General features: G+C 41.8%; 1 protein-coding gene and 1 long non-coding RNA gene across 5 annotated transcripts in view; one reads left to right on the forward strand and one right to left on the reverse strand.

Annotated features, from left to right (window-relative positions):
* The first annotated feature begins 4,623 nt into the window (after positions 1 to 4,623).
* On the forward strand, positions 4,624 to 6,178 carry LOC115150181 (uncharacterized). 2 transcript variants are annotated; one of them, XR_003867068.1, is made up of 2 exons: positions 4,624 to 5,207; positions 5,324 to 6,178. It is a non-coding gene; the product is annotated as an uncharacterized LOC115150181 (long non-coding RNA). The 2 variants fall into 2 exon arrangements; XR_003867072.1 differs by having other exon boundaries at positions 4,624 to 5,176.
* A 3,183-nt stretch (positions 6,179 to 9,361) lies between these two features.
* The window catches only part of LOC115150232 (sorting nexin-17), a 68,107-nt gene continuing 53,415 nt past the window's right edge, over positions 9,362 to 24,053 (reverse strand). For 2 of the 3 annotated variants that reach the window (XM_029693354.1, XM_029693436.1), the window contains exons 9-16: positions 17,999 to 18,068; positions 16,963 to 17,055; positions 15,734 to 15,937; positions 11,608 to 11,748; positions 11,382 to 11,459; positions 11,218 to 11,292; positions 11,039 to 11,080; positions 9,362 to 9,734 (exon numbers count right to left, since the gene is read on the reverse strand). In XM_029693354.1, the coding sequence (XP_029549214.1) occupies positions 9,615 to 9,734; positions 11,039 to 11,080; positions 11,218 to 11,292; positions 11,382 to 11,459; positions 11,608 to 11,748; positions 15,734 to 15,937; positions 16,963 to 17,055; positions 17,999 to 18,068 (823 nt within the window). In that variant the 3' untranslated portion in view covers positions 9,362 to 9,614. The remainder of the gene's footprint in view (positions 9,735 to 11,038; positions 11,081 to 11,217; positions 11,293 to 11,381; positions 11,460 to 11,607; positions 11,749 to 15,733; positions 15,938 to 16,962; positions 17,056 to 17,998; positions 18,069 to 24,053) is intronic. The other variant, XR_003867096.1, reaches the window with a different exon arrangement.

Consider the following 24,053-nt stretch of genomic DNA (forward strand, 5'->3'; position numbering starts at 1 on the left):
TTTCCTATGGGCCCTGGTCTAAAGTAGTGCACTACATAAGGAATAGGGTGCCATAGGGCCCTAGTCTAAAGTAGTGCCCTATAACTGGAATAGGGTGCCATAGGGCCCTGGTCTAAAGTAGTGCCCTATAACTGGAATAGGGTGCCAAAGGGGATGTAAAACCCAAGACGACGTGAGGTAAAGTGTCAACTGAATATATATATATATATATATATATATATAGCGTTTATTTTGTTTATGTGACTATCCTCATTAGAAGTGCATTCTTATTTTTTTAATAACTTTATTTCCCCCCTTTATCTTGAAGAATGTGTGACGTGCCATTAAGCTTGTTATACGGGAGAAATGTACACAAAATGACCATGAACTTTACGTCTTATCAAGTCAATTTGTTACTATATGCAGTAAAACAAATATCAGGTTGTAACGAAATGGATCATCTGAAATGCATTGATTAGTCTAGCCTGGAGTGCCCCACATTTCGTGTGATGGGTTTGGGGTCCATTTCAGTCATTTCGGAAGTAAACGGATTCAAAAGGATAACTGGAATTCATCCCAACCCTGGCAGAATGTTTTTTCTTTCTCTCACTGTGTGTAAGTGAGACAGACGTCTTGTGTGGAAGCTTTAAGACAGACGTGTGTGTGTGGCGCTTAAGGCTATGTCCAGCCCTACCCATCTACGGTCCAAGTGTAACTCTCTTGTTCTGATGGTTTCATAATTGCCTTAAGTATTTTGAAATAAACACTTTGTGTTCACTCAGTGGGAGATCAGACTGCATTCTTTGTTTCTATGTATTTTCAGTACATTTATCTTAAGCCATCACTTTAAATTTGGTCGACAGACTATACGGAGAGAACAGTTAACAATATTAGTCCCCGTTTCACCAACTGGTAGATTTATTTAGGGTTAGGAATGTATATAACATATTTGAAGAGCCTTTTATGCATGAAAGAACTGTGGTTTTATTCATTCTATAAATATGCCACATTCAATTCTGCAACCCATGATATGCTGAAAAGGTTAGTGTATCATAAGGAGAGTAGTAGGCTATAACCTCATCTATTGCCTGCACTAACCATGGAACTGTGTGACGACACAGTCAAGTATGGCGCCATGAGTCAGGTTCAACCGGTTATGGCTTGGTCTGCGTTCTGCTTCATAATAAGTATTTTATATATTAAAAAGGTTACTAATGATCCTCAGCAACGACCACATGGCTGTGACTGTTTAGAGGAAGCAAATGAAGGTAAGTAAATGGAATGATAATGTAGACGATACCAACTGAAGGGAACTAACAGTAAATGGAATGATAATGTAGGCTATACCAACTGAAGGGAACTAACAGTAAATGGAATGATAATGTAGAATATACCAACTGAAGGGAACTAACAGTAAATGGAATGATAATGTAGGCTATACCAACTGAAGGGAACTAACAGTAAATGGAATGATAATGTAGACGATACCAACTGAAGGGAACCAACAGTAAATTGGCAGTATGTTTATTAGGCCTACTGTCTGTCAATACTTAACATGATAAAAACAGGAAGTCAGGGTAGCCTATAATTAAGACAGAGTGTCTATCCCTGCAAGTTAAAAGGTCGTACGATTTAAATTCTGTATAATGACACATTTCATAAACTTTACTTTGTTTGCTGCCATATGACCGGTTTCAGATTCATCTCTAGCGATAAGGTGAAATAGATTTAAAACAAGTCTTATATTTACAATTCGCTTATACAAACTGTTAAGGAACTCACTTACCTAAACATGTAAATTACAGTGCATGGAGAACGGTGTTATTTCTATCAGAATAAAGTAGATCCTTTTCCCACCTTGGAACAGGAAGGTTCCCTAGACCTTATTTATACATTTAAATTTTTTTTTTTTTTACATTTTAGTCATTTAGCAGTTGCTCTTATCCAGAGCGACTTACAGTAGTGAATGCATACATTTCATACATTTTTTTTTTCTGTGCTGGCCCCCCGTGGGAATCGAACCCACAACCCTGGCGTTGCAAACACCATGCTCTACCAACTGAGCTACAGGGAAGGCTGTTATAGTTTCCTCTCACATAAAGGAGGTGGAATTAAGTCACGGTCAGAATACGGTATATCTGTAGACACACCTTCATTTCTACAGTCTCCCAGAACAAATAGCAGGCGAAGAGCATGTTATTAATCATGCTTAAAGGTCAAGGCCAGTATATGCAGAGAAGAGTGCATTAAAAGGGAATTCCATTCCATTGAAACACGCTCAACTCGAGATGGAATCAGGCCCTTTTTTTTAGATTTGTTTTTGATATATTACAATAGCTATTCTCTTCATGAAGGGGTTCGGCTGGGGGTGATTTCTGGACAGGGCTGTGGATTAATGAGACAAGGATCACTTTAGGTTTGAGATGCAGCCAATCAGAAATCCTTCCATTTGAAGTAAGGAGACTTTTCCCCATCTGACACACACAGGCCCTTCACTAGTTTATACCAGTAGAATGAGAAAGTGTTACATTTTGTTGGCCATCCAGGTTAATACAAATACAGACTCAAGATTGTTGGTATAATTTGGCACCTATAAATTTATTTAAATCCATTTATTAGTTTAACAGTATAATACAGCGATGGAAAAAACAAAACAGAATCATCCTGATAGGCTATCAGAGTATCTTGTGGTACCCTATTTCCCATAGGGCTCTGGTCAAAAGTAGTGCACTACATAGGGGTGCCATTAGGTCCTAATAAAAATGAGTGCACTTCATGGGAAATAGGGCACCATTTGACAGATCCAGAGTATCTAAGCCTCTCTGATTGAGAACACTTCAAGAGAAAAAGTGACAAACTGCATCTTTCATGGCACCCTACACCCTATATATAGTGGCCGTCTATGGGCTCCGGTCAAAAAGTTGTGCACTATATAGGGAATACTGTAGGGTGCCATTTTGGACGATACCGATGCAAACAACATTCTCTACAGAAAACATCCATTTTAGCTGACTAATAAGAGCACAGTCAATGGGTTTGCATTTCCTTGACTTGCCATAGTGCTACATATGATCAGAACAGCTATGCTGGTAGAGAACATTCATGAATCTGCTTCCTCCTCATAGCCTGGTCCCAGATCTGTTTGTGCTGTATAGCTCAATATCCATAGCCTGGGTACTAGTCTGTTTAGTTAGCATGCCACTCATTGTATTCTGTGTGATTGTGAGGCGTGGAATGCTAGCTAAACAGACTGGTACTCAGGCTACTACAATGACCGTAGGCTAGACAACACAGATCTTGGACCACAAGGCTATCCTCCTATAGCTTTCTCCGCGTCAACTTTTATTAGTCTCGTGTTACCATATCTTGAATACTAAGTATTGTTCATCAATGAGGAAAAAGCCTGGAATCCAGGTTACATTGATGCTAACAAAATGGGAATGTTTTAAGTAAACTCCTGTGGAATCCAATTTAACAAAATGGTGTAAATGAATTTTTCCATACAGACTTTCATCTGTGTCCTGACATGAGATCACAGATTAAATATGTCTGTTTTCAATTAAGCACGTCGAGATGATTGCCACATTGTTTATTCAAGAAAAATGTTACACAAACCCCCAAAACTGTTTTTGCTAAACTAACACAATCAATAATCAAAATCAGACATGGAATTTGAATACACTTTTCATTCCAACTAAAAAATAATTCTGTAAACAATTGATTACATTTGATCTGTTTTTGATTACAAACTATTGACTACACAGATGTTACTAAATTGTTCAGAATATTTTACTTGCATGTACATCTATAAGTCATTTTATACCATGATTTAAAAAAAATGTTTGTTGTGCAAAATGCTTTAGTAAACTATAATTTTGGCATTTATGAAAAACCACAACAACAAAAAAATTAAATAAAAATCGGTGAAAAAAAAAGAAATTATGGATTTTCAGAACCTCTTGGAAATATTCCATGGCACCCTGTGCCCTATGTAGTGCACTATATAGGGAACAGGGTTCTATAGTGCCCTGGTCTAAAGTAGTGCACTATATAGGGAATAGGGTGCCATTTGGGAAGCAGCCCATTGTTTTTCATGCTCCACATTACTTAATAAATATCTGTCTCCATCTGTAATACTGTGCAAAATTATGGGTTCAGGAAGTGCAAGCAGTTCAGCCGACCAATCAAACAACATCTCCTCCTGCAAGATTCTAGCTGGTGAGGGCGCATTAGCTAAGGCTGATACTTGGTTGGTGGGTTTTGCGTTTCGACCTATGGCAACCCACAGTGGACCACAGGACCAGAAGTTGAAGTGTTCGAATCATCTTTCAGGCAATATTAATAACAACCACACTACCAAGTCTGAAACCTGTACTTGGAGACTCACACTAATCATCATTAAAACAGCACTGTTATGAATGATGGGGAAGATCAATAACACCCTACAAAGGAAGTTATTGTGAAAAACATTTTGGCATATTGGCAACATTAACACTTACGTTCCGCGTATAAGTAACCCATTTCAAAAGCTACAATTCACACCCTTGTTACAACGTACCTTGGATTTCTGATGTGACAGAATTACAGACTAAAAGAAAAGACACTGATGAAGACAAAGACACAAGGCCCCTTTTAGAATGAAGGAATGTCAGGATGCTCTATGGTGGAATGAAGGAAGGTCAGGATGCTCTATGGTAGAATGAAGGAATGTCAGGATGCTCTATGGTGGAATGTCAGGATGCTCTATGGTGGAATGAAGGAATGTCAGGATGCTCTATGGTGGAATGAAGGAATGTCAGGATGCTCTATGGTGGAATGAAGGAATGTCAGGATGCTCTATGGTGGAATGAAGGAATGTCAGGATGCTCTATGGTAGAATGAAGGAATGTCAGGATGCTCTATGGTGGAATGAAGGAATGTCAGGATGCTCTATGGTAGAATGAAGGAATGTCAGGATGCTCTATGGTGGAATGAAGGAATGTCAGGATGCTCTATGGTAGAATGAAGGAATGTCAGGATGCTCTATGGTGGAATGAAGGAATGTCAGGATGCTCTATGGTAGAATGAAGGAATGTCAGGATGCTCTATGGTGGAATGAAGGAATGTCAGGATGCTCTATGGTGGAATGAAGGAATGTCAGGATGCTCTATGGTAGAATGAAGGAATGTCAGGATGCTCTATGGTGGAATGAAGGAATGTCAGGATGCTCTATGGTAGAATGAAGGAATGTCAGGATGCTCTATGGTGGAATGTCAGGATGCTCTATGGTGGAATGAAGGAATGTCAGGATGCTCTATGGTAGAATGAAGGAATGTCAGGATGCTCTATGGTGGAATGAAGGAAGGTCAGGATGCTCTATGGTAGAATGAAGGAATGTCAGGATGCTCTATGGTGGAATGAAGGAATGTCAGGATGCTCTATGGTGGAATGAAGGAATGTCAGGATGCTCTATGGTGGAATGAAGGAATGTCAGGATGCTCTATGGTGGAATGAAGGAATGTCAGGATGCTCTATGGTAGAATGAAGGAATGTCAGGATGCTCTATGGTAGAATGAAGGAATGTCAGGATGCTCTATGGTAGAATGAAGGAATGTCAGGATGCTCTATGGTGGAATGTCAGGATGCTCTATGGTGGAATGAAGGAATGTCAGGATGCTCTATGGTGGAATGAAGGAATGTCAGGATGCTCTATGGTAGAATGAAGGAATGTCAGGATGCTCTATGGTGGAATGAAGGAATGTCAGGATGCTCTATGGTGGAATGAAGGAATGTCAGGATGCTCTATGGTAGAATGAAGGAAGGTCAGGATGCTCTATGGTAGAATGAAGGAAGGTCAGGATGCTCTATGGTAGAATGAAGGAAGGTCAGGATGCTCTATGGTAGAATGAAGGAAGGTCAGGATGCTCTATGGTAGAATGAAGGAAGGTCAGGATGCTCTATGGTAGAATGAAGGAAGGTCAGGATGCTCTATGGTAGAATGAAGGAAGGTCAGGATGCTCTATGGTGGAATGAAGGAATGTCAGGATGCTCTATGGTAGAATGAAGGAAGGTCAGGATGCTCTATGGTAGAATGAAGGAAGGTCAGGATGCTCTATGGTAGAAAGTCATGAAAACCAGGGGTTGGAACTGGTTCAGGGAACAGAACAGAAAAATAACTAAATTTTCTGAGGAACAGAACCAGAACCGAGAACGAAAGTGATCAATACTGTTCCAGAACAGAACCGTTCTTCTAAAAGCATGGGAACCGGTTGATAATGCTCTTTTACATTCTGGGTATTTTTAAGTCCCACAAAAAAAAAAACGCAACAAAGCGCCTATGCAAAGCCCTCACTATCACTCAGGAAGTTATTCCAGTGTCTGTGCCTGCCAGCTGAAAATCTTTGCCAGTGTGTTTGTAGGCTACCTGCCCCTCCCTCTGAAGCATAGTCTACTGTAGCTACTGATGTTACTAGATTTATTAGAATGGATTAACTGTTTCAATGCTAGGTAAGGATATAATAGTTATCACGTTTCACATTGGATTTATTAACAAAAAAGTTAAGACATTTTTACTTTAATGCTGGTGCCGCTCTGCACACACACAAGCTTGTTAACTAGCTCTGGTCTAGCTCTCAAAAACTCTAGGTGGCATTATGTGTAATGTAATGGAACTGAGTCATGGTCAAGGGCTAGCTCTGGTCCAACGTTAGTTATGCAAACTCAAAGATGAAAAGTTCCTTCATAGAAGCCGCTCTTCCTTAGGTACAATTCAGTGGTCTAATTCACATGATGTCATAACAACATACCCAGCGCTCTCTTCACCCGTAAAATTTCTGACGCATGTCGCACCCTACACTGTCTAATGCATGTATATACTCTAACTTGCCTGCTCTATCCATTGGTCATTTAATGTCAAGCTAAATGTAAGGGGGGAAAAAGTTGATTTCAGGAGGTTTAAAAAGGAACAGAAAGGAACGATATAAAACGTAACTTTCAGGACATTATTTTGCTGGTCGGTAAAGTGTAACTGAACTGGGGGGGGAAAATGGTTCTCCTCGGGCCGGATTCGATCTTCACTGAGGTCCGAAGGGCCGCACTTAATATGTGTTATTTTCCTTGCCGTCAAAATGGGCAAACAATAGTTCCATATCCACCGCTTCTGGAATTTACTATGATCCCTGTCTAGCATTCGTTTCTATGACTGTCAGCTAGCTGGACAGAGTGAAGAGACTGTAGATGACTTATCTAGCTGGACAGAGTGAAGAGACTGTAGATGACTTATCTAGCTGGACAGAGTGAAGAGACTGTAGATGACTTATCTAGCTGGACAGAGTGAAGAGTATAGATGACTGTTATCTAGCTGGACAGAGTGAAGAGACTATAGATGACTTATCTAGCTGGACAGAGTGAAGAGTATAGATGACTGTTATCTAGCTGGACAGAGTGAAGAGACTGTAGATGACTTATCTAGCTGGACAGAGTGAAGAGTATAGATGACTGTTATCTAGCTGGACAGAGTGAAGAGACTATAGATGACTTATCTAGCTGGACAGAGTGAAGAGACTGTAGATGACTGTTATCAAGCTGGACAGAGTGAAGAGACTATAGATGACTTATCTAGCTGGACAGAGTGAAGAGACTATAGATGACTTATCTAGCTGGACAGAGTGTAGAGACTATAGATGACTTATCTAGCTGGACAGAGTGAAGAGACTATAGATGACTGTTATCTAGCTGGACAGAGTGAAGAGACTATAGATGACTGTTATCTAGCTGGACAGAGTGAAGAGACTATAGATGATTTATCTAGCTGGACAGAGTGAAGAGACTATAGATGACTGTTATCTAGCTGGACAGAGTGAAGAGACTATAGATGACTGTTATCTAGCTGGACAGAGTGAAGAGACTGTAGATTACTTATCTAGCTGGACAGAGTGAAGAGACTGTAGATGACTGTTATCCAGCTGGACAGAGGGAAGAGGCTATAGATGACTGTTATCCAGCTGGACAGAGGGAAGAGGCTATAGATGACTGTTATCTAGCTGGACAGAGAGAAGAGACTATAGATTACTTATCTAGCTGGACAGAGTGTAGAGACTGTAGATGACTGTTATCCAGCTGGACAGAGGGAAGAGGCTATAGATGACTGTTATCAGCTGGACAGAGTGAAGAGACTGTAGATGACTTATCTAGCTGGACAGAGTGAAGAGACTGTAGATGACTTATCTAGCTGGACAGAGTGAAGAGACTATAGATGACTGTTATCAAGCTGGACAGAGTGAAGAGGCTATAGATGACTGTTATCAGCTGGACAGAGTGAAGAGACTATAGATGACTGTTATCTAGCTGGACAGAGTGAAGAGACTGTAGATTACTTATCTAGCTGGACAGAGTGAAGAGACTGTAGATTACTTATCTAGCTGGACAGAGTGAAGAGACTGTAGATTACTTATCTAGCTGGACAGAGTGAAGAGACTGTAGATTACTTATCTAGCTGGACAGAGTGAAGAGACTATAGATGACTGTTATCCAGCTGGACAGAGTGAAGAGACTATAGATGACTGTTATCTAGCTGGACAGAGTGAACAGACTATAGATGACTTATCTAGCTGGACAGAGTGTAGAGACTATAGATGACTTATCTAGCTGGTCAGAGTGAAGAGACTGTAGATGACTGTTATCTAGCTGGACAGAGTGTAGAGACTATAGATGACTTATCTAGCTGGTCAGAGTGAAGAGACTATAGATGACTGTTATCTAGCTGGACAGAGTGAACAGACTATAGATGACTTATCTAGCTGGACAGAGTGTAGAGACTATAGATGACTTATCTAGCTGGTCAGAGTGAAGAGACTGTAGATGACTGTTATCTAGCTGGTCAGAGTGAACAGATTATAGATGACTTATCTAGCTGGACAGAGTGTAGAGACTATAGATGACTTATCTAGCTGGTCAGAGTGAAGAGACTGTAGATGACTTATCTAGCTGGACAGAGTGAAGAGACTGTAGATGACTTATCTAGCTGGACAGAGTGAAGAGACTATAAATGACTGTTATCTAGCTGGACAGCGTGAAAAGACTGTAGATTACTTATCTAGCTGGACAGATTGAAGAGACTATAGATGACTGTTATCTAGCTGGACAGAGTGTAGAGACTGTAGATGACTGTTATCTAGCTGGACAGAGTGAAGAGACTGTAGATGACTGTTATCTAGCTGGACAGAGTGAAGAGACTATAGATGACTGTTATCTAGCTGGACAGAGTGAAGAGACTGTAGATGTGTATCAGTGATAATGGACCTACAGCTTCCACTTGGTTTTAGTCATTTCAACGTCAATTTAGTGTTTCACAGCATGACCCCCGTGGGCAGCATGACCCCCGTGGATTAGACTGCAATTTATCTGTATGTTGTTGATATTTTATTAAGTTGAATATGGGGGATTGTAAAACAGGAGGGCAGCGGGTAGTCAGTCATTCTGTACCTGAAACACATAAGATAGACGGCAGTCTTTGTGAAACTGATACGACAAGACTGATCTTAAAAAGGCAGGCAGCAGACTCCCAGGAAGGGCTACAATCTTACAGAATCAGACAATCCGCTCGGCTCAGCTTGGAATCTTTGCAGGTTGCGCTCGACAGGTGGAGGGTGTGAATATTACAGGTCATCATCCCCGATCCCCTCGAAGGCATAGTTGCCATGGAAATCGTTGCCGCTGATGTCATTGGCTGAGTTGGAGGCACTGATCCCTCTCAGAGAGACAGAGCTCAGCTTAGTCTGTGAGCGAGAGAGAGAGAGACATCGTTTTAGAGCAACAGTCACTTACACATTTTCATATCGACCCCTAGACACCTAAAACAGAGATTCATATCAACCCCTAGACACCTAAAACAGAGATTCATATCGACCCCTAGCCACCTAAAACAGAGACTCATATCGACCCCTAGCCACCTAAAACAGAGATTCATATCGACCCCTAAAACAGAGATTCATATCGACCCTTAGCCACCTAAAACAGAGATTCATATCGACCCCTAGACACCTAAAACAGACTCATATCGACCCCTAGCCACCTAAAACAGAGGTTCATATCGACCCCTAAAACAGAGATCCATATCGACCCCTAGCCACCTAAAACAGAGGTTCATATCGACCTCTAAAACAGACTCATATCGACCCCTAGCCACCCAAAACAGAGACTCATATCGACCCCTAGCCACCTAAAACAGAGATCCATATCGACCCCTAGCCACCTAAAACAGAGATTCATATCGACCCCTAAAACAGACTCATATCGACCCCTAGCCACCTAAAACAGAGATCCATATCGACCCCTAGCCACCTAAAACAGAGACTCATATCGACCCCTAAAACAGACTCATATCGACCCCTAGCCACCCAAAACAGAGATCCATATCGACCCCTAGCCACCTAAAACAGAGATCCATATCGACCCCTAGCCACCTAAAACAGAAACTCATATCGACCTCTAAAACAGAGACTCATATCGACCCCTAGCCACCTAAAACAGAGGTTCATATCGACCCCTAAAACAGAGATCCATATCGACCCCTAGCCACCTAAAACAGAAACTCATATCGACCTCTAAAACAGACTCATATCGACCCCTAGCCACCCAAAACAGAGACTCATATCGACCCCTAGCCACCTAAAACAGAGATCCATATCGACCCCTAGCCACCTAAAACAGAGATTCATATCGACCCCTAAAACAGACTCATATCGACCCCTAGCCACCTAAAACAGAGATCCATATCGACCCCTAGCCACCTAAAACAGAGACTCATATCGACCCCTAAAACAGACTCATATCGACCCCTAGCCACCCAAAACAGAGATCCATATCGACCCCTAGCCACCTAAAACAGAGATCCATATCGACCCCTAGCCACCTAAAACAGAAACTCATATCGACCTCTAAAACAGAGACTCATATCGACCCCTAGCCACCTAAAACAGAGACTCAACCATAGAGATCCTATGATGTACTGTTAATTGTGATTCTCTATGTAATTCTGTGGACTTGACATTTGGGAGATCAAGACAGAAACGTTACTCACTGAGAGTTTGACAATCTGGTCTCGGTTTGGGTCAGGAGAGTCCTGCAGGGGGAGAGGAAGGTCACAAACAAGGTGAAACATCAAGTAGAAGATCTTTCCATTCAAAAGGGCTAAACGTGTTCTCCGGCATAATCACAGTGGCATATATATCATAGGCCTGTGCAGTCGCCCGTTCTCACCAGTAGAGGGGGGGATTTCACAGCTTGCTGACTTTCAGACCGATGTAGGGAGCCATTGTGACGTTTCCTTAGCATCTGAAGAAGACATAACGAATACAGGAAGTCAGAACATGGCAGACTAGTTAAGGTGTATCTGTCCCATCACCAAAGACCTAAACACGCACCTTCTTGATGCTGCCTCCTGACTTCTTCACCATCAGCTCATCAACCATCGACTGTAGACAGATGCTCATCATGATTGCCTGAAAACACACACACACACACACACACACACACACACACACACACACACACACACACGACCTCTAGATATTTCATTCATTAGCAGCAGAGGTCAAACTCCTACCTCTTGGGTGACTCCATATTGACCTCTAAACCCTGACCTCTGACCTGTGGGCTGGTGATGGTGACCCACTGGAGACGGTCTTTGCTCATCAGATACTCGAAGGCCAGCTCCAACTTCACCTCACACTGGGCTGAGGAGCAGGGGGCCGGGGTCGGAGAGGATGAGCCCTTCACTACCGGGACCTGCTGTGGTTGGGAAAGGGGACAGGGTCACACTATGGTTGGAAGCCACCATCATCACCATCCCAACTCAAGCAGTCTGTGTTAATGCCTACACTATAGAGAATGTAACGTTAGCTAAAAAGGACAGAGGGTTTAGCTTCCCTGATTGAAGGACAACCAGATGGAACCCTCGGCCTGGCTGTGAGCATAGCACTCTGGTCAAAAGTAGTGCACTATGTAGGGAATAGGGTGCCATTTGGGAGACAGACTGCATCCGGCTTTGTCCTCTCCTCCAAAACCCCTTTCATTATCAACTCCTTGTTCACAGGATGTTTCTCTCTCTCTCACACACACACACACACACACACACACACACACACACACACACACACACACACACTTCCCTGGAGACAGGGACTCGTCTCCCAATAGTGTTCAGTCTGTACTTAAAGGGCCCTCCAGTCTGGGTCGTTTGCGACAGATATGCACCGTCTCTCATCATAGTGCTAGCTCACTAACCCTACTGTTTATCTCCTTCTGGAAACAGTCTGTTTCCACTTCCTCCTCAAGCCCCCTGGGTAACGAGATGGAACAAGAGATGCTATTCTAAGTTGAGATGTGTTTTTCAGATGCTTCTCCTATTATTTTACAGCTGATACATTAGGATGTTTGGAAATAGTTTGTTTGGAGAGGAACACACTCATTAAATATGACTGGGATCCCTGAGGGGGAGTTTAGTAGTTCAGTTAACTACTGGTCCATGTGGTGGGGGGTGGGACAAAACTAACCATGGTCCCCGTTACCAACTGGATTCCATTCAGCCACGAGAGCATTAGTGAGGTCGGGCACTGGTGTTGGGGGCGATTAGGCCTGGCTCGCAGTCGGTGTTCCAATTCATCCCAAAAAGTGTTCGATGGGGTTGAGGTCAGGGCTCTGTGCAGGCCAGTCAAGTTCTTCCACACCAATCTCAACAAACTATTTCTGTATGGATCTTTCTTTGTGCACAGGGGCATTGTCATGCTGAAACAGGAAAGGGCTTTCCCCAAACTGATGCCACAAAGTTGGAAGCACAGAATAGTCTAGAAAGTCATTGTATAATGTAGCGTTAAGATTTCCCTCCACTGGAACTAAGGGGCCTAGCCTGAACCATGAAAAACAGCCCCAGACCATTATTCCTCGTCCACCAAACTTTACAGTTGGCACTATGCATTGGGGCAGGTAGCGTTCTCCTGGCATCCGCCAAACCCAGATTTGACCGTCGGATTGCCAGTTGGTGAAGCGTGATTCATCACTCCAGGGAAAGTATTTACACCACTCCAAGATGCTAGGGTTTGTGTGCGGCTGCTCAGCCACGGAAACCCATTTCATGAATCTAACTACGAAAAGTTATTGTGCTGACGTTGCTTTCAGAGGTTATAGAGGCGCTTTATAGAGGTTATAGAGGTGCTTTATAGAGGTGCTTTATAGAGGTGCTTTATAGAGGTGCTTTATAGAGGTGCTTTATAGACGTTATAGAGGTGCTTTCAGAGGTTATAGAGGCGTTTTATAGAGGCGCTTTATAGAGGTTATAGAGGTGCTTTATAGATGTTATAGAGATGCTTTATAGAGGTTATAGAGGTGCTTTATAGAGGTTATAGAGGTGCTTTATAGAGGTTATAGAGGTGCTTTATAGAGGTTAGAGGTGCTTTATAGATGTTATAGAGATGCTTTATAGAGGTGCTTTCAGAGGTTATAGAGGTGCTTTATAGAGGTTAGAGGTGCTTTATAGATGTTATAGAGATGCTTTATAGAGGTGCTTAATAGAGATTATAGAGATGCTTTATAGAGGTTATAGAGGTGCTTTATAGATGTTATAGAGGTGCTTTATAGAGGTGCTTTATAGATGTTATAGAGATGCTTTATAGAGGTTATAGAGGTGCTTTATAGAGGTTAGAGGTGCTTTATAGATGTTATAGATGTTATAGAGGTGCTTTAGAGGTTAGAGGTGGTTTATAGATGTTATAGGGGTGCTTTATAGATGTTATAGAGGTGCTTTATAGATGTTATAGAGGTGCTTTATATAGGTTATAGAGGTGCTTTAGAGGTTAGAGGTGCTTTATAGATGTTATAGATGTTATATAGGTGCTTTATAGATGTTATAGAGGCGCTTTATAGATGTTATAGAGGTGCTTTATATAGGTTATAGAGGTGCTTTATAGAAAATGCTTTATAGAGGTGCTTTATAGAGGTGCTTAATAGATGTTATATAGGTGCTTTATAGAGGTTATAGAGGTGCTTTATAGATGTTATAGAGGCGCTTTATAGAGGTTAGAGGTGCTTTATAGAGGATATAGAGGTGCTTTATAGAGGTGCTTTATAGAGGTGCTTTATAGAGGTTATAGAGGTGCTTTATAGATGTTATAGAGGTGCTTTATAGATGTTATAGAGGTGCTTTATGGATGTTATAGAGGTGCTTTATAGATGTTATAGAGGTGCTTTATAGAGATTATAGAGGTGCTTTATAGATGTTATAGAGGTGCTTTATAGAGGTGCTTTATAGAGGTTATAGAGGTGCTTTATAGATGTTATAGAGGTGCTTTATAGAGATTATAGAGGTGCTTTATAGAGGTGCTTTATAGAGGTTATAGAGGTGCTTTATAGATGTTATAGAGGTGCTTTATAGAGGTGCTTTATAGAGGTTATAGAGGTGCTTTATAGATGTTATAGAGGTGCTTTATAGAGGTGCTTTATAGAGGTTATAGAGGTGCTTTATAGAGGTTATAGAGGTGCTTTATAGAGGTGCTTTATAGAGGTGCTTTATAGAGGTTATAGAGGTGCTTTATAGAGGTTATAGAGGTGCTTTATAGAGGTGCTTTATAGAGGTTATAGAGGTGCTTTATAGAGGTTAGAGGTGCTTTATAGAGGTGCTTTATAGATGTTATAGAGGTGCTTTATAGAGGTGCTTTATAGATGTTATAGAGGTGCTTTATAGAGATTATAGAAGTGCTTTATAGAGATTATAGAGGTGCTTTATAGATGTTATAGAGGTGCTTTATAGATGTTATAGAGGTGCTTTAGAGAGGTTATAGAGGTACTTTATAGATGTTATAGAGGTGCTTTATAGATGTTATAGAGGTGCTTTAGAGAGGTTATAGAGGTACTTTATAGATGTTATAGAGGTGCTTTATAGAGGTTATAGAGGTGCTTTATAGAGGTGCTTTATAGAGGTGCTTTATAGAGGTGCTTTATAGAGGTTATAGAGGTGCTTTATGGATGTTATAGAGGTGCTTTATAGATGTTAGAGGTGCTTTATAGAGATTATAGAGATGCTTTATAGATGTTATAGAGGTGCTTTATAGAGATTATAGAAGTGCTTTATAGAGATTATAGAGGTGCTTTATAGATGTTATAGAGGTGCTTTATAGATGTTATAGAGGTGCTTTATAGATGTTATAGAGGTGCTTTAGAGAGGTTATAGAGGTACTTTATAGATGTTATAGAGGTGCTTTATAGATGTTATAGAGGTGCTTTAGAGAGGTTATAGAGGTGCTTTAGATAGTTGCTTTATAGAGGTGTGTGGAGAAGACAGTTAAACTGTAGTCAGGCAATGACCGCTCTTTCGTCCTACATTGGTACTGTACATGTCCCTTCCTGCTTCCTGTACCATATTCCTTAGAATGAGCATACAGCTGTCTGGATGGGAGATAAAGGGGCTCTGTGGGGTTGTGTTTACATGGTCTGATGAGAGCTCAGCAGTTTACCCAGAGGAGAGGAATAGAAGCACGTGTGTGGCACACTGCTGGGGGAGACAAACGGGAGGACCACACTTGTGTTAATGAGAGGGGAGAGGTGAGAGGTCACGCTAACACCAATTCGGCCATAATTTGGATGGATTCCAACCGAATTATGAAGTTTGTTCCCTCCCCTGTAAAACTGACCGTAGAGAACAACTTCACCCTAATCCAAATGCAGCGTTGATGACACTTAAAATAGAGAGTAGAGCAACTTAATTTGGGGGGGGGTTACTTACAGAAGACGTGACCCGCCAGCACCGCATGCGAGTGACCTTGAAGCTCCCCTCCTTCATCTGTTCATTGGGCAGCTTGACCTGGAAGTTAAGCTCGTTGTTGCCTGCAGAGACGATCACGTGACAGCCCTTCTCCGGGAAGTCTGTCACGCACGGGTCAAACTTGATGTAGCCGAAGTACTTCAGCGTCTGACCTAGCCTAATGAACTGGAGAAACAGGTAGAAATCTTAGCAGAATGAACTGGAGAAACAGGTAGAAATCTTAGCAGAATGAACTGGAGAAACAGGTAGAAATCTTAGCAGAATGAACTGGAGAAACAGGTAGAAATCTTAGCAGAATGAACTGGAGAAACAGGTAGAAATCTTAGCAGAATGAACTGGAGAAACAGGTAGAAATCTTAGCAGAATGAACTGGAGAAACAGGTAGAAATCTTAGCAGAATGAACTGGAGAGAGAGAGAGCAGGCAGGAAGACATGAACAGGAGAGAGAGAGAGAGAGCAGGCAGAAAGACATGAACTGGAGAAAGAGAGAGAGAGCAGGCAGAAAGACATGAACTGGAGAAAGAGAGAGAGAGCAGGCAGAAAGACATGAACTGGAAAAAGAGAGAGAGAGCAGGCAGAAAGACATGAACTGGAGAAAGAGAGAGAGAGCAGGCAGAAAGACATGAACTGGAGAAAGAGAGAGAGAGCAGGCAGAAAGACATGAACTGGAGAAAGAGAGAGAGAGCAGGCAGAAAGACATGAACTGGAGAAAGAGAGAGAGAGCAGGCAGAAAGACATGAACTGGAGAAAGAGAGAGAGAGCAGGCAGAAAGACATGAACTGGAGAAAGAGAGAGAGAGCAGGCAGAAAGACATGAACTGGAGAAAGAGAGAGAGAGCAGGCAGAAAGACATGAACTAGCTGAATGAACTGGAGAGAGAGAGAGCAGGCAGAAAGACTGACAATGGCTACACCACTGGCCACAACCTTTTCAAAAGGTCTTCTACAATAGCTTGATTTTTAATACAAAATATCTTCCTAAAGGGAGTATTGGAGATAAAAAAATCGGTTAACTACCAAATTGTGCGACTACCTACAAAGTTACTATGTAGTTGATTGTAAGCCATTGCTCCACTTTATAAACAACTACACAGGAGAGTTTCCCATTTAACTTCTTCTGCTATAATACTGTCGCTCTACACCAGCTTGGTAGAAGAAGAGGGATATAGTTCTAGGAGACAGTCTTGCTTACTTCTTTCTTGGAGCCTTTCTCCTGCAGTGATTTGAGCTGTCTGTGCTGGTCCTTGTTAACGAGGATCCAGCCTCTATCTATGTCCGACACCGTCTAGAGAGAGGAGAAGGACAAGGATCATCTTTCTGCTCCAAACCATCCTCGTAGAGGCTATAGATACTACTGCTCCTCAGTTTAAGTCCAAAATTAACTATTCCACTGTTTAATTCACCGCCAAAAACGTACAGTTGGCAGCTGCACACACACATATACAAGTCAATGACACACACACACACACACACACGCACACACACACTTGCCAATTCTCTCTTTCCAATAAAATATAGCATCCTTTGGCCCATAACATTAGCTAAGCCCCCACACAGAGCCAAGACAGCAGCCAGATCTGATGAAACTCCCATGTTGCTGCTGTATCTGGGTACAGAAAGACACTTCCCAAATGGAGCCCTATTCCCTATATAGTGCACTACTTTAGACCAGAGCCCTATTCCCTATATAGTGCACTACTTTAGACCAGAGCCCTATTCCCTATATAGTGCACTACTTTAGACCAGGGCCCTATTCCCTACATAGTGCACAACCTTTGACAAGAGGCCTATGGGCCCTATATAGGCAGTAGGGTGCCATTTGGGGCATAGCAGTAAGGAAGTAGGGACGATACTAGTATCGCGATACTTGTTAGTATTGCGGCAAGGGAACAAAACAAAAAGCAGATTTAACTGCTTTAGTAAAACAGTCTTCATGTTGGAAACAAACATCATCCAGAGTCACATGGATTTATTTTCATACAGCAGATTTTTTAAAGGAACAAAGAGTTTGGTCTGCTTCGTGTTTTCCCCTGGAAACAACACGGCGATACTGGTATCATCACAGCCCTAAGAGGAAGCAGTTTCAGGTATACAGGAGATTAAATCACAAATCCTAAAAACACAAACCTGATCTTTAGACATACTTCATCATTCAAAATACCCATCTACCACAAATGAAGGGGGAAGAAAAGCCAGCAGACATGACCTCTGACCTGCGACCCCCTCACCTGAGTGTATAGTAGATTTAGTCCCACTCGGTTGTCCATTACATCACTGTCATACGCCGTGTCCCAGTAACTAGAAAAACAACAAGAGAGAGAGAGAGAGAGAGAATGCTTGAACACCAACAATTTGGATAGCAGCCAAGAACTTGAAGCCTGAAAATTCAATAAAAATACAAATTTGCGATGGAAGTTAAATAAAAAAAAAAGTAATCATATTTGGCTGTTCACGTTTCATTTCGAGCTTTTAATAAAACGTTAATGTGTTGGATGAGGAGCTGTTGTATCTTTGTTGGGTATGAAATGTTATTAAGTCTGATCATTGATACCTGCTGGCTTAGTGCCTAGAATGCAGCCAGCAAGCCAGCCAGCCAGCCAGCCAGCCAGCCAGCCAGCCAGCCAGCCAGCCAGCCAGCCAGCCAGCGTCTGTTCAATCAGCTAAGTGAGTGTACTGACTAATGGCTGTATAGGTAAGTGAGAACACAGAACAACTTCAGTGTCTGCTCTGAGTCTTCAGTCACACCATTATATGGGACGTGTTCCTCTGAATGTTTCGAAAGCTGATTGTTCTGAGGGTTTCATTTCACATGTAATACATGTGGTGGATGGCCTTGTTCAAATTCATAGAAGCATTGAATAAATGTTTTGGGTTCGATTTTGAGATATTCAATAACAAAATGTTGTTGGACATCTTCGGTCAGTTCATGGGAAGGAATATAACTGAGTGTCCATTAAAATAGCATCTTAGAGAAGATATATCGATATTGTCATGTTAGCCTTATTATCATAGGCTTTAATGGTCCGTAAACTGGAGCGTTACCATTGGCTTACTACGATTGGCTGCAGACAGTAGCCAATGTTCTGTCACTAATCCTGAGAATGGTTTGTGATGACACGCCTCATTATGACATCATAGAACGCGACGAGGTCAAATACTTTCATTGACTCCAGTTTGTCTTATCGACTGGCTAAGCAATCAAGCAAATTGTTTGTTTGTTTTTTTAAGTAGCAGGAGTGATTAAGGTATTCCAACAACAACTACAGGTCCTCTTGGAGGGGAGGTGCTAAGTGGCATAAAAAAAAGGTATTTGTGACTATAGTTTTTCCACTTTCAATAGGTTTTTATAGTGTTGTCTATCACACTCATTCTATATCACTAGGGTTTTATAGTGTTGTCTATCAGACTCATTCTATATCACTAGGGTTTTATAGTGTTGTCTATCAGACTCATTCTATATCACTAGGGTTTTATAGTGTTGTCTATCAGACTCATTCTATATCACTAGGGTTTTATAGTGTTGTCTATCAGACTCATTCTATATCACTAGGGTTTTATAGTGTTTATCAGACTCATTCTATATCACTAGGGTTTTATAGTGTTTATCAGACTCATTCTATATCACTAGGGTTTTATAGTGTTGTCTATCAGACTCATTCTATATCACTAGGGTTTTATAGTGTTTATCAGACTCATTCTATATCACTAGGGTTTTATAGTGTTTATCAGACTCATTCTATATCACTAGGGTTTTATAGTGTTGTCTATCAGACTCATTCTATATCACTAGGGTTTTATAGTGTTTATCAGACTCATTCTATATCACTAGGGTTTTATAGTGTTTATCAGACTCATTCTATATCACTAGGGTTTTATAGTGTTTATCAGACTCATTCTATATCACTAGGGTTTTATAGTGTTGTCTATCAGACTCATTCTATATCACTAGGGTTTTATAGTGTTTATCAGACTCATTCTATATCACTAGGGTTTTATAGTGTTTATCAGACTCATTCTATATCACTAGGGTTTTATAGTGTTGTCTATCAGACTCATTCTATATCACTAGGGTTTTATAGTGTTTATCAGACTCATTCTATATCACTAGGGTTTTATAGTGTTTATCAGACTCATTCTATATCACTAGGGTTTTATAGTGTTGTCTATCAGACTCATTCTATATCACTAGGGTTTTATAGTGTTGTCTATCAGACTCATTCTATATCCCTAGGGTTTTATAGTGTTTATCAGACTCATTCTATATCACTAGGGTTTTATAGTGTTGTCTATCAGACTCATTCTATATCACTAGGGTTTTATAGTGTTTATCAGACTCATTCTATATCACTAGGGTTTTATAGTGTTGTCTATCAGACTCATTCTATATCACTAGGGTTTTATAGTGTTTATCAGACTCATTCTATATCACTAGGGTTTTATAGTTTTGTCTGTCAGACTCATTCTATATCACTAGGGTTTTATAGTGTTGTCTATCAGACTCATTCTATATCCCTAGGGTTTTATAGTGTTTATCAGACTCATTCTATATCACTAGGGTTTTATAGTGTTTATCAGACTCATTCTATATCACTAGGGTTTTATAGTGTTTATCAGACTCATTCTATATCACTAGGGTTTTATAGTGTTGTCTGTCAGACTCATTCTATATCACTAGGGTTTTATAGTGTTTATCAGACTCATTCTATATCACTAGGGTTTTATAGTTTTGTCTGTCAGACTAATCTTCGTTGCCATTTAAAAATAGTGGTTCTGATGAGCACCTGTGATTAGATGGCTCTCCTCCTGATCTTGGTTCTGATTGGTGGAGGTCTGGCAGCACCCCTAAGGAACAGAGGTAGGGGGGAGGAGACTGCTGACCTGGAGCTGATTTCTGACCCTCATCTTGTGAAGGACCACATCAGCCTATTTGACGATTATGGTGCGAGGCCTATGGCCCCTCATCTGCCACCCTACCTCCGAAGCCCTTACATACCCAACCTGGAGGATGAATACTACTAGAACCACACAGGATACTATCCAGACCAGCTCAGACCTTACAGTGAAACTCAACATCTCCACTCAAGTCCTCCTGACTTCTGTAGGACATAAGTCGACTGTATTTGGACTGTTATGCTTTAAAAACAGCACTGGTTGTGGAGTAGGAAATAAAGGTGTGGGAAACTAATACACATAACTCTGTTATTATCTTCGCTGTATAAAATTAAGAAAAACACACACAGTCAAGTTTGGACACACCTGCTCATTCAAGGGTTTTTCTTCATTTTAAAAAAAAACTATTTTCTACATTGTAGAATAATAGTGAAGACATCAAAACTATGAAATAACACATATGGAATCATGTAGTAACCAAAAAAGTTAACTCTAAATATATTTTAGATTCTTCAAAGTAATTAACCTTTTTTCCATGATGACAGCTTTGCACACTCACACATAACATGCATTTATACTGACACTACACACCCACTCCTATACCAACTGCTGCTCCTCTGTTTATCTTATATCCTGATGCCTAGTCACCTTACCCCTACCTCCATCACTCCAGTATCCCTGTCCCCTTCCCCCAAACATATCTACCTCCATCACTCCAGTATCCCTGTCCCCTTCCCCCAAACATATCTACCTCCATCACTCCAGTATCCCTGTCCCCTATACATATCTACCTCCATCACTCCAGTATCCCTGTCACCTTCCCCCTATACATATCTACCTCCATCACTCCAGTATCCCTGCACATTGTTAATGGTACTGGTACTAACCCTGTATATAGCTACTGACCCTGGAACTGACCCTGTATATAGCTACTGACCCTGGAACTGTCCCTGGAACTGACCCTGTATATAGCTACTGACCCTGGAACTGACCCTGGAACTGTCCCTGTATATAGCTACTGACCCTGGAACTGTCCCTGTATATAGCTACTGACCCTGGAACTGTCCCTGTATATAGCTACTGACCCTGGAACTGTCCCTGTATATAGCTACTGACCCTGGAACTGTCCCTGTATATAGCTACTGACCCTGGAACTGTCCCTGTATATAGCTACTGACCCTGGAACTGTCCCTGTATATAGCTACTGACCCTGGAACTGACCCTGTATATAGCTACTGACCCTGGAACTGACCCTGTATATAGCTACTGACCCTGGAACTGTCCCTGTATATAGCTACTGACCCTGTATATAGCTACTGACCCTGGAACTGACCCTGTATATAGCTACTGACCCTGGAACTGTCTCTGTATATAGCTACTGACCCTGTATATAGCTACTGACCCTGTATATAGCTACTGACCCTGTATATAGCTACTGACCCTGGAACTGTCCCTGTATATAACTACTGACCCTGGAACTGACCCTGTATATAGCTACTGACCCTGGAACTGACCCTGTATATAGCTACTGACCCTGGAACTGTCCCTGTATATAGCTACTGACCCTGTATATAGCTACTGACCCTGGAACTGTCCCTGTATATAGCTACTGACCCTGTATATAGCTACTGACCCTGGAACTGACCCTGTATATAGCTACTGACCCTGGAACTGTCTCTGTATATAGCTACTGACCCTGTATATAGCTACTGACCCTGTATATAGCTACTGACCCTGTATATAGCTACTGACCCTGGAACTGTCCCTGTATATAGCTACTGACCCTGGAACTGTCTCTGTATATAGCTACTGACCCTGGAACTGACCCTGTATATAGCTACTGACCCTGGAACTGACCCTGTGTATAGCTACTGACCCTGGAACTGTCTCTGTGTATAGCTACTGACCCTGGAACTGACCCTGTATATAGCTACTGACCCTGGAACTGTCTCTGTATATAGATACTGACCCTGTATATAGCTACTGACCCTGTATATAGCTACTGACCCTGGAACTGTCTCTGTATATAGCTACTGACCCTGGAACTGACCCTGTATATAGCTACTGACCCTGGAACTGACCCTGTATATAGCTACTGACCCTGGAACTGTCCCTGGAACTGACCCTGTATATAGCTACTGACCCTGGAACTGACCCTGTATATAGCTACTGACCCTGGAACTGTCCCTGGAACTGACCCTGTATATAGCTACTGACCCTGGAACTGACCCTGTGTATAGCTACTGACCCTGGAACTGACCCTGTATATAGCTACTGACCCTGGAACTGACCCTGTATATAGCTACTGACCCTGGAACTGTCTCTGTATATAGATACTGACCCTGTATATAGCTAGTGACCCTGGAACTGACCCTGTATTTAGCTACTGACCCTGGAACTGTCTCTGTATATAGCTACTGACCCTGGAACTGACCCTGTATATAGCTACTGACCCTGGAGCTGACCCTGTATATAGCTACTGACCCTGGAACTGACCCTGTATATAGCTACTGACCCTGGAACTGACCCTATATATAGTATGGTACTGACCCTGGAGCTGACCCTCTATACAGCTACTGACCCTGGAACTGTCCCTGTATATAGTTACTGACCCTGGAACTGTCCCTATATATAGTATGGTATGGAACTGACCCTGGAGCTGTCCCTGTATATAGTATGGTACTGTAACTGACCCTGTATACAGCTACTGACCCTGGAACTGTCCCTGTATATAGTTACTGACCCAGGAACTGTCCCTGTATATAGTATGGTACTGTAACTGACCCTGTATACAGCTACTGACCCTGGAACTGTCCCTATATATAGTATGGTATGTAACTGACCCTGGAACTGTCCCTGTATATAGCTACTGACCCTGGAACTGTCCCTATATATAGTATGGTATGTAACTGACCCTGGAACTGTCCCTGTATACAGCTACTGACCCTGGAACTGTCCCTATATATAGTATGGTATGGAACTGACCCTGGAACTGTCCCTATATATAGTATGGTATGGAACTGACCCTGTATATAGTTACTGACCCTGGAACTGACCCTGTATATAGCTACTGACCCTGGAACTGTCCCTATATATAGTATGGTATGGAACTGACCCTGGAACTGTCCCTGTATATAGCTACTGACCCTGGAACTGTCCCTATATATAGTATGGTATGGAACTGACCCTGGAACTGACCCTGGAACTGACCCTGGAACTGTCCCTATATATAGTATGGTATGTAACTGACCCTGGAACTGACCCTGGAACTGACCCTGGAACTGTCCCTATATATAGTATGGTATGGAACTGACCCTGCATATAGCTACTGACCCTGGAACTGTCCCTATATATAGTATGGTATGGAACTGACCCTGGAACTGACCCTGGAAC

The sequence above is a fragment of the Salmo trutta genome, chromosome 1 (assembly GCF_901001165.1).
Source record: "Salmo trutta chromosome 1, fSalTru1.1, whole genome shotgun sequence".
Lineage (NCBI taxonomy): Eukaryota > Metazoa > Chordata > Actinopteri > Salmoniformes > Salmonidae > Salmo > Salmo trutta.